Genomic DNA, 10633 nt, shown 5'->3' with positions numbered 1-10633 from the left:
GAAACCCTTCAAGCAGAGAGGCTGCTCTGACTTCCACTATCACCTGGCTCACATTTCTCCATCAGCTCACTTGGCAGCCAAACTCACAGGAAGGAAAAATATGAAGATTTCTTTATAATGGAAGTTGTGGTGGTGTCTGCTTTGCTGGGCAATTTAAATCAAAATAGTGTCCTTCTAGCTATGGTCTCATCCAGCAGCCCAAGTGGGTGCAGGTGTGAGCCACTTCTAAGTGATGCATGGCAGCAGCACATGCTAGCTACATGTGGGTTCTCATCCTCTAACTGCTGTCTGTACAGGGCTGGGGCTGGCAAAGACTGCAGGAAAAAGCAGGGAGGGAGCAGTGTTTAGTGGGTGATGGGCTTGTGAGAGAGAAGTTCTGAATTTAGATGAAGGGCAAGCAGGGGAAGGAGAAGAGCCTATAGACCCAAGCAGCCTCCTGTGCTTGCAGCTGAGTTAATTCACACTCAAACTCCCTGCAGTGTATGAGATCCCACACCTCACAATGTGGCTGTACAGCCCTGCAGCCCCCTTGTCCCAGCATTTCTCCTTCCAAGGAGCACTGCTTCTTGCCCCTGAGCTCAGCACCAGCAAGCAGAATGCTGTCCTGGAGAAGAGTGGGTTACCTCCCACATGAAGAGTGGCCTGGAAATTTTAAAGATTTTTTTTCCCCCTGAATTGCACTAGTTAAAAGGCATCTGCGGGCAGAGCATCTCATCCCCTTGCAGCCAATAAATCAGCCATGGCAAGTCTGAAAGGAAGTGTGGGTGCTTCTCCAGCTGAGAAACAACACCCAGGACTAGTTCTTTTAATATAAGTGTATGGGCAGCACCAGAAGATAATCAGTGGTTAATGAAGCTTAATGTGTATGAAGCCCATGGAGGTAACTCTTATTTTAATTGCTAGTGTGTCTGTCCTCACTTTCATCAAAAGAGTGTGATGACATCTAAGAGTGGCATTTCGATGCCCGAAATGCTCCTCATATAAATAGAACAAGCAGATCAGCATGACTGAGTGATAAAATTACCTTCTGGTCTTCAGAAACTTCAGCATGCAACTGTGCTATGCACCTCAGTGTGCCCCTCTTCACAGCACAAACAGATACGTTTGGAAATGGATTTGGAGGAGACATACAAAGAGGGAGAGAACACAGAGGGGAAAATTACTCGAGCTGCAGCTGCAAAGTTGGTGAAAAAAGCTTTTCTTGAAGCCCTGAAGTCCAATGACTTTGAAACACTGGAAGAGCTCTTGAGCCAAAAGAAAATAGACGTGGACACAGTGTTTGAAGTGGAAGATGAAAACCTGATTCTGGCATCCTACAAACAAGGTAAATGTGGCAGCATTCACCAGACAGAAAGTAGAGGGTTTTGAGTGATTTTCAAGGAACTGTGGCCTTTTATCTCCCCTGAAGCTGCAGCATAAGCTGATCCACAGGCAGGACCGTCCCAGCAGGCTCACATGGTCAGGGCCACTGTAGCAGGGGAGCTTATCAGCTGTGTGGGCTTGGGGAAGGGCAGGCCAGAGCCCAGCCTGAGCCTCCGTGCTGCAGCTGCAGGAGACTCCAGAAAGAGGAGTCCTTTGCCATTTCCTCTCAGAGAACTCGGCTGCAAAGACCTGCAGGTGTACAAATGGGGTGTATACATTTCTTGCATGAACCCATTCACATGTACAGACTATTTTGAAACATAAAATATCCCCTGTCTCCCATTTTCAATTGAAGTAAATGGATTCTCCCTAGCTGAGGGGAACTAAGGAAATCCTGTGGACCTTGGATGCTGCTGGATGAGAGAAAGTTTATTTTTCCAAGTGACAGAAAGTGAGGATGTGGTAGTTTATCAAAACAAAAAAATAACCAGGACGATCAACACAACATCTGTTTTGGAGTGTAGAAAACCCAAACCATTTCCCAGCCAGACACTGAAAGAGCTTCCAAAACCTTACAACTTAAAGCAATAAACCAAGTTTGCTCTGTGCTAAAATCAACACACCTCATGACCTACTTGCTAACAGATTCTTGTTGTGTGTTTAGAAAGCAGTAATGGTCAGTCTCTGCCAGAAGTTAATCATATGTGGAGATAAACACCTCCAGTAGCAGCAGCAGCAGCACAGCAAATGCACTTTCTCTTCTGTGGCAAAAAGAAGGGACTATCTCACCTCTTCTCTTTTTCTGTGTTTACCCCTTATTTAATGATTGGTTCCTGCTCTTTTGATTTCAATTGATTTTCAATTAAGGGTGAGGATGGTACAGTCATGATGTACTTCCCTTAGGGACAGTGCATGAACTAAGCCACACTGTGCTGAATTTATTTTAAAATAGATCTTCTTCTGTCCTCAGTAGGCTAAAATGCAATCTGGTTGTGGTTTGAGACTACAGGATTAATGAATAGATTTTTAATCACAGATCATTTGACTGTAATCAGTAACTAGTCTCTTTTGAAGAATTATCTTTGTTTTCCAAAAAGTATGGAGAGAGGAAAATGCACCCTTATGGCCTAAATCACAGTATTGTGTTCACTTTGTCTGAAAGGCAAGAAGCACTTCTATCAACTCTTATGTAAATTTTACTTTTGTTCTGAGTGATAGATAACTGTGATATGAAAAGGGGATTTCCTCAACGATGAAGAGGGGAGAAAAATTCACCACCCCACCATTCTGACACTCTGATCTTTGCTATAGCCTTTAGTGATGAAGTGGAAAAGAGATGTCATGGGTGACAGAGTGGCTTTTCTTCCTCTCTTCCAAAGAGGCTGAGAGCTTTCAAAGATGCTGATCTTGCTTGCACCATGGCTTCTTTATGTTACTAGGCAAAGAAACAGGTAAGCTGAATGAGGTCTCCCATGGAGCACACATCTGCTTCCTGCTCAGTGTCTGTCCCTGTCCCTCTGAGCTCAGAGATCTCAGCAGGTTTGGGCAGAGGACATGGGAGATGCTCCCTGGGGATATCTGAGCACAACTCACCTGCAAGAAGCACAGACAACAGAAATATATTGTGTACTCAGGCAGGAAAATTTTGGCTATAAAAAGTGATAACTTGTTTTTTAAGTATAATTTTCCTGCTGTTAATGTACAATTTATGGCTTGTATCTGGCCATAAATGGAAGACCCAGCCCTGTGTGGGATAAGCCTGAAGTATATCCCAGTTCACTGGGATAACAAGGGGGAACACTGCACGGGCAGCTGGATAGGGAAGGGATTTAAGAAGCTTGCTCTGCCATATGCAGAGACTTTGGGATATAGCCTACCTTCCCTGTGCCTGGTTTGAGGGGATATGATGAGGAGGATGCCAGTGTAACCTGCACAGTCAGCAGGCTGAGTGTCCTCAGAGGAGGCTGTCACCCTGCTCGGGCACTCTGGGGCCTCAGGGCTGCTGCTTTTGCCTTTTACAGTGTGGGTTCCTTGAGGACTGGCTCCGGCAGTCCCATAAATTTGGTCCTAGAGTAGATGACATGGTCTGCAGTTTCTTGCCCCCAACTTGTAATTTATCTAGGAGGGAAGAAAAATTTTCATCCATTTCTCCTTGCCACCAGCAGTTTGTTTCCTTCCTGCTTGTACCTCATGAATACTGTAAAAACTGTATATATATGACATTAGTGTTGAGAAACTGCATAAAACCAGAGACTAAAATGGAAGATTTGAGTTAATTCGACCTCACTGTACATCTCTAATATTTTTTCTATGTTTTTTATATGATAACAGATTTCAGCCAGGCAGTTGTCCAAGGAGAAATAGATAAATCAAACCCAGAGAATTTTGTAGTCACATTCTAGCTAAGATGCAGGTATTGTATATAAAAAAATAATAATAATTTAGACTTCTCTTGCCCTTCTGCACATTTATTATGATGTTTTACTTTTCTTAAAAAGTAAATAGTAATAATAATATAGCAATCACTTCTGAGACTGTATCTGTGCAGTCATTAAGCATATAGTCCTAATTTGGGAACAAGTATTTATGTGTTATTTGGCCTTACACCTGTTTGTAAATAAAAAAGGAAAAGATAACTGTGACATTTTCTGAGAAGAATATTTTGCAGCCAAATTTCATGCTGAAGTGTCACTGCTTCTATTTGGCTCCTCAGCCTAATTTACATCAGCTTCCAATCTCCTCACTCTGTGCTCCTCAGGGCAGTAGTTGGGGTATACTGCCATGTGTAATGCATCCCTGGAGTTCTGAATCCAGCCACTGACCTGCAAGATCCTGCCATCTCCCACACAGAAACAGTAGGATGAGCTGTCTGTTGAGTCACTGTCCTAAGTAAATGCTGTCATCTTATTCCAATATCACCTTTGTTCAGCTATTGGCAGGTTGGAGATCCCACTTCCCCCATGTTTTTTAGCTGTTGGCATTTCAAACCCTTTAAGCATTTTTTATTGTTTTGTTTAACCTATACCAATCATAAAAAAGTCTAATAGCTTCTTTCAGAGTACATCTACATGGGAATTATCTCTCCTAAAGGCAGGCTATTCAGCACACATAGTAACAGTGCTTAATGAAAATGAAGTTATGCTTGAGAGAACTTTGTGTGTACTGTTCTGGTGAATTATTCTCAGTAGGTGGATAGTCCTAAGAAAAGTCTTTGCCAAGACTGGTAACACATTCTCACTTTGTACAGGGTACTGGCTTCCCAGCTACAAATTAAAAATATCCTGGGCAACTGGGCTTCATATAGCTGTCATGTATGGACACCTGGAGAGTCTTTTGGTCCTCCTCAATCACAAAGCTACAATCAACTGCCGGCCCAATGGAAAAGCTGCGATCCACATAGCCTGTGAAATGGCCAATGTTGAGTGTCTCAAGATCCTTTGCAACCACGGAGCTAAGCTGAACTGCTTTTCCATGAGTGGGCAGGCGCCCTTGCACTTCTGTACGACACGAACCTCCATGCCTTGTGCCCAGCAGCTGCTTTGGAGAGGTAAGGAAAAGCTCTGGAGTATCTCTCATGGCGTGGGCAAAGATGCTGAGCATGGTCTGGGCTTTCTCTTAGGAGGTGATTTCTCAAAGTAGATGTGTATTTATCCCTTCCATCCTCAGGTGTCTCATGTCTTCATCTCAGGCTCCTTGTCCTCATCTCTTTGATCAGAGGAATTTCATATCTCTTTGATCAGAGGAGAATAGGGAAGTTTCCCCTATTCTGTTTCCTCACCTCATCCATCTTTCCCTTTCCCTGGCCACTGGTCCTTACTCCAACACTGCTTCCCATTTCAGTGCCTCCAGTCCACTGCCTAATCAGTCCATCAGCAGCAGAGCTCCTCTGAAGCAGGGAGTTTCCATATCTCTTGGGTTTTTTTCCATCTTTTCCATCTAGGTTTACTTTTGAGCTATTTTCATATGAAAGGGCACCCCTCATCTTCTTTTTTCAAATTTCTTGGACCTGAATAAAATTTTCCCAACTGCTTGATTTTGAGATCTGGTCTTGAAAAATTAGATGCAGTTTTTTGTGTCATCTTTTAATTTGTCATGAATGCAGACAAACTCATGCCTAGAGGAAAAAAAAAAAGGGTATTATATAAGATTTTTGTTTTCCCAAAGTAAAGTACATTATGGTTCTGGTCATCTGCAATAAATGAGGCTATGAATAGACGTAATTTTTCCATAAATATATTTGTCACACACTATTTCCCGACCAGAAAGGTACTGACACAGGACACAGTAAAAGAAACACAGTTCAAGTCCTTAGTTACAGAGAAACTGCCCTGTTTATCACACTGTGCCATGGCAATACAAATGATTTTGGGTTGGTTTAGTTACATGTGTTGCTATTGAAAGGTTTTCCTGAGATGCAGAGCCCAAGTACAAAGTCCATGCTTTGTGGGCAAAGTAATCTGCAGTCATAAATGAATAACAACATTGCTTTTTTTCTTCTGGAAAGATACATATTATTTTGTTTGGTAGAAAGGAAAATAAATACTGCCAGTTGTATCCTGCCCAAAGCAAACAATCCTGACAGCAGGAGTTGAATTTGCTAGCATAGAAAAGCTTAAAAGTCAAATGTACTCTTATGAAACGCAGCAGAGGATGAATGCAAGTGAAAGGATGTATTCTGCAGGCTTTCTCCACCCACCCATCAACAGCATAATAGTGCTTGAAGAGCCACCCTTCCCCCCAAAGCACTCTTTAAACTCTGGTTTCCGTATGAGTTGAATGCTGAGACTCCAGGTAGAATGGGAAAGGTCTGGAGCAAACCCTGTCAGGTGTGCACATTGACAGAGCAGCACCCCCAAGGGCTGAAGCCAGGCTGTCGGTGAATATCCGTGCCCCAAAGTTTCCAGGAAGCCTCTTCCACCTGCCATCTCCACTCGTCCCTCGGGATCCCTCCAGCTCATTGCAGTTTATCCCCCTCTGGCTGGGGCCACAGCGCTGATCCCGTGCTCGGTTACCACCTCCAGACTTGGATTGCCGATGCCATTGTCTCGGGGCCATGGAGCACGACTGACACTCTTAGGAGTGGTTTAGGAGCATGGGCGCTGGGTTCCGCAGCCCAGAGGCAGCGTGTGCCCCGCTCCGGCCCCGGCAGCCCGCTCGCCGCTCGGCAGATGGTGCTGCTGCTCCAGCTCCGCACCGAGCCGCTCCGCTGCTCTTGGAAACGGGATCCGCACCCCCGCCGGGGACCCTGGCAATGGGTTCTTTAATACCATCCACGGATCTGTCGTAAAATGTCCTTTCATCCAGGCTGGCGTTAACGAGGTGCTGCGGGGAGTGCTTTCAGGGTACAGAGCAGAGCTGTTTGGAGTAGGAGTAATGATCTCCATCCTCCACCAGTTCTCAATTTATAGGAAAAAAAAACATTTTAGGCAGAAATTTGGGCTTGCATGCTGCTCTGAAATAGAATGTTCAGATAAGGTTTTCCTTGGGGCCAGCATAGAAGTTGGATCCAAGAACCTTACGTTTCTAAGAGTTTCCCTGGAGATTTAACCAATGCCGGATCGATCCATGCTATTTGCATTTACACATGTCTTTCACACCAGTTGTCCACCCTGACCTTTTCCTTGGGAAGAAGGGTCCATACAGAGAGAGAAACAAATGTTTCATTGCCTTCATCTTCCCCATCATCTTTCTTTGGCAGGAGCAAATGTGAACATAAGAACAAACAACAAAGACGAGGAGACTCCTCTGCACGTGGTTGCACGTTTGGGTGTCCCAGAGCTCGTGGCCTTTTACGTGGAGCAGGGAGCACAGGTGGATGCTCTCAATGCCTACATGGAGACTCCCCTGGCCTGTGCAGCCTACTGGGCCCTTCACTATAAGGATCAGATATACAGCCAGGACCACCACCTCATCTGTCGGATGCTCCTGGACTACAAAGCTGAAGTGAATGCTCGTGATGAGGATTTCAAATCACCACTCCACAAAGCTGCCTGGAACTGTGACCACGTCCTGCTGCACATGCTGCTGGAGGCAGGAGCAGAAGCAAACATCATGGATGTCAATGGCTGTGCACCCTTACAGTATATCATAAAAGTGACATCTGTGCGGCCAGCTGCTCAGCCAGACATCTGCTACCAGCTGCTACTGAATCATGGAGCAGCTAGGATATACCCTCTGCAATTCCACAAGGTTAAGGAGGTCTTTATACAGTAGGGGTATGGAGAGGGATGGTGTCTTGAACAGGAATGGGATGAGAGATCCAAACTATCTGGATTTGCTGGAGTCCTGTCAGTCTGGGCCCAGAATGCCCAAAACATTGTGAGATGACCTATTGTAAGAGTGGTGTGATTTAACTGAAGTGAAATTACAGTTGCCTGTACCAGAAACAAGACACAGATCTAATTTTTGCTCTTAACCAACCTGAAATGCCAAACTCTAAATGCTGGTTGAAGCCTAATTTTTCAGAGCAGATTCACTTTCTCATTTTAGAGAACCCACATCCCTTTGTCCAACCTGGCTTCACACAGGACAGGTTTAACTGAGTTATATGAAATGTGTATTTCATGGTCTCATTTAATCCACCAAAGATTAGAAATGAGACCGCTTGATTCCGTTTGTCACATTTGACATTTAAAAATCTATTCAAATCTATTCAAAATGAAATGCATCTCAATAAAGATTTGGATTATTCCCAGGAAATGTGAAAATCAAGGGCTTAAAAGCTGACAACAATAAAACCAAAAAAGTATTGCAGGATCCCTCCTGAAAAATTTTGAAACACCTGCAAAGCCCAAGACACTAACAGAAGTATCTAACAGTGTTGTTATATAAGACAACTAACTAATCTTGCTGAAGCCAGAACTTGTTCTCTCTCATCCAGTACCCTAAGCAACAGTTTGCAGTTCCCTGACTGTGTATGTAAAGTTTTAACAAGCGAGCAACCAGAAGGCTTTGAATAAAATGCCAAAATTTTAATTGTGCCCTTTTGAACCCATGATGAGCAGGCTCTGCCTGTAGCAGAAGAATGCTTAGATGGTATTTGAGAGCAGGGTCTGAAGTCTCCTCTTCCTGCATATTTTTGCATGAAGTGGGTCTCTCTTCCAAACCACCATTTGTCCTCTGTAAAAATGTAGGATATTTATCCCAGAGGGATGTTCTGCAGTTTTTTTTGTGAAACCTGGAGACTGCATGAGACAAAATTGGGTGAATGCAATGTTATTCCCTGCATATGAGTGACAATAGACTGGGGTTTTTTTCCTGTTGAGCTAAATTATGGAGCACAAGAGTTGTGTCGGGGTCCTTGTGTGGCTTGAAAGCCTTACTTCTGAACTGTCTCTTCTTCTGGTCGTATTTTAAATTTTTCTCTAACAATGCATTTTTGATTCATATAATGGGGTTTTTTTTCTGTTCCTGAGCTGCATGTGCTGAAGCAAGAATTTTTGTGCATGGCTTTGCCTGGTGTTGAGTCACTCAACCCAGGTATGAACAAGCTATCTCTAGATGTGGGTGATAAAGCCCACCCCATCTAGACTGCTGTGGAGATTAAGCCAGCATTTCTGTATGGTCTTAAACTGGGGATGAGCCTGGGGTTTCTTGCTGTGCTTTCACAGAGTGGTTGTGTCTTTTGCATCTGCAGCCTTATCCTCTCATTTTTGTTTGGCTCTGTCTGTCCCAGTTTGCTGCTGTGCAGTGCCAAGCACCCAGGCTAGCCCTGACTTCCTGGTGGTCCTCATGTTCTCCATGCATCCTGCCTGCAGGTGCTGCAAGCCTGTCATTCCCACCCCAGAGCTGTGGAGGTAGTCGTCAACTCCTACGAACACATCAAATGGACATCTAAGTGGAAAGCAGCCATACCTGAGGATGTCTTGGAGGTAAGCTCTCAGTGAGTTATAACTGAGTAAAATCCAGGGTTACTATTTGAATAACCCATACCAACCATTAGAAAGAACACTTTTGAAAGAGAAGAACATCTCAGAGGACGGGGACTTCCCCACTTAGTATCTCCCATTTAACAAAAGCATATCACTCACTGAAAAAAGACATTTTTGATATTTTAATTGCAATGTTAACCGGAGCACCCCCTGTCAGTGGTACAGCAGGAGCTCAGCTGTTCCTGTTCTCAGTCAGTGAAAAGATTCTGGCTGTGACTGGTGTTTCTTCAGATTTTTCAATATGGATATTTATATTTCTTTTAAGTCTGCAAATATTTTTAAAGGGCCATATTACATGGGTATGACTATGTACCTCTAGGTTCTGTTGCATGGGTCAGATTTCTGGGAAGAGGATGAGATAGCTGCAAATGCAAGGGAGAATTTAAATGAAAAATAAGATATTAAAGAGGAAAATATATGGTCAAAAGCAAAACTGTGGGACAAATTACATGCTTTGACATAATTATCCCTTTAATTCAAAAATCCTTACTCCAAATATTCCAGTTGCCCTAAAACACACTTGTGGTTATTTTACAGCGGCACCAGGATTTCTATGACTCTTTGTTCACCGTGTGCAGCAACTCCCCACGGTCACTGATGCACTTGTGCAGATGTGCTATTCGGGCAATATTGTCAGAAAAGTGCCATCGAGAAGTCCCCTTGCTCTCCATCCCCCTGTCCATGAAGAAGTACTTGCTGCTGGAACCAGAAGGAATCATCTACTGAGCCAGCACAGAGCAGGCACTGGCATCTCCCTTCCCAGATCCATGCCTCTGTGGGGTGCCAGAGATCCAGGCACAATCCCAACACAGCCCTGTGTGTGTGTCCATTTGCTGGCCAGCCTGCAAGCTGGGCTGGCATTGACTGGCTCTCCTCGGAGCTGCTCTCTTTCCCTACGCTGGGAAACCAGAGCTGCAGGCTGCAGTTTGCACTGGGGAGGCAGAGCTGGAAAAGCCCCTGCTCCAAACACTCCCAGGACACTGCTTTGTTCAGCCTAGCTTAAACAATGCTGCTGCTTCCTTCAGCACTTATACCACTGCCTGCTAGATAGCATTCGATTAAATCTGAGCAAACTTTGATATTGTTTCACTATGACTTTCTTCAGCTGTCATTTTGGGAGTAAAAGAAAGGATACTGTCAAAAAATAAGTCACAGAAATGCTTTCCCAGGATGAAACAGGCAAACCACTCTGGTTTGTGACCACAGACAGGCCTTCAGTAGTTTCTGTGTTTTCCTTTGCACTGCCCCTCAGTTTGATGTTAGTTCACTCTTCACTACCTGTCTGATTCCTATAAAGCTTTTTCATAATGATCCTTTTTAATTGTAAGAATCTTTTCCTT

General features: G+C 44.1%; 1 protein-coding gene across 2 annotated transcripts; it reads left to right on the top strand.

Annotated features, from left to right (window-relative positions):
• Window positions 1-1038: 1038 nt before the first annotated feature.
• ASB4 (ankyrin repeat and SOCS box containing 4) lies at window positions 1039-10609 on the top strand. Of its 2 annotated transcripts, XM_039711965.1 has the most exons (6): window positions 1186-1324; window positions 2674-2813; window positions 4610-4909; window positions 7061-7551; window positions 9120-9233; window positions 9831-10609. In XM_039711965.1, exons 2-6 carry the CDS (start codon window positions 2792-2794, stop codon window positions 10017-10019), a joined length of 1116 nt encoding a protein of 371 aa, XP_039567899.1. In that variant the 5' UTR covers window positions 1186-1324; window positions 2674-2791; the 3' UTR covers window positions 10020-10609. The 2 variants fall into 2 exon arrangements, with proteins under 2 accessions (XP_039567889.1, XP_039567899.1); XM_039711955.1 differs by lacking the exon at window positions 2674-2813 and having other exon boundaries at window positions 1039-1324.
• The last annotated feature ends 24 nt before the right edge of the window (window positions 10610-10633 follow it).

The sequence above is a fragment of the Passer montanus genome, unplaced genomic scaffold (genome assembly GCF_014805655.1).
Source record: "Passer montanus isolate IOZ18808 unplaced genomic scaffold, ASM1480565v1 scaffold10, whole genome shotgun sequence".
Taxonomy (NCBI): domain Eukaryota; kingdom Metazoa; phylum Chordata; class Aves; order Passeriformes; family Passeridae; genus Passer; species Passer montanus.
The sequence above is the reverse complement of the archived record's forward strand: the minus strand, read 5'-3'. Positions and strand labels throughout refer to the sequence as shown.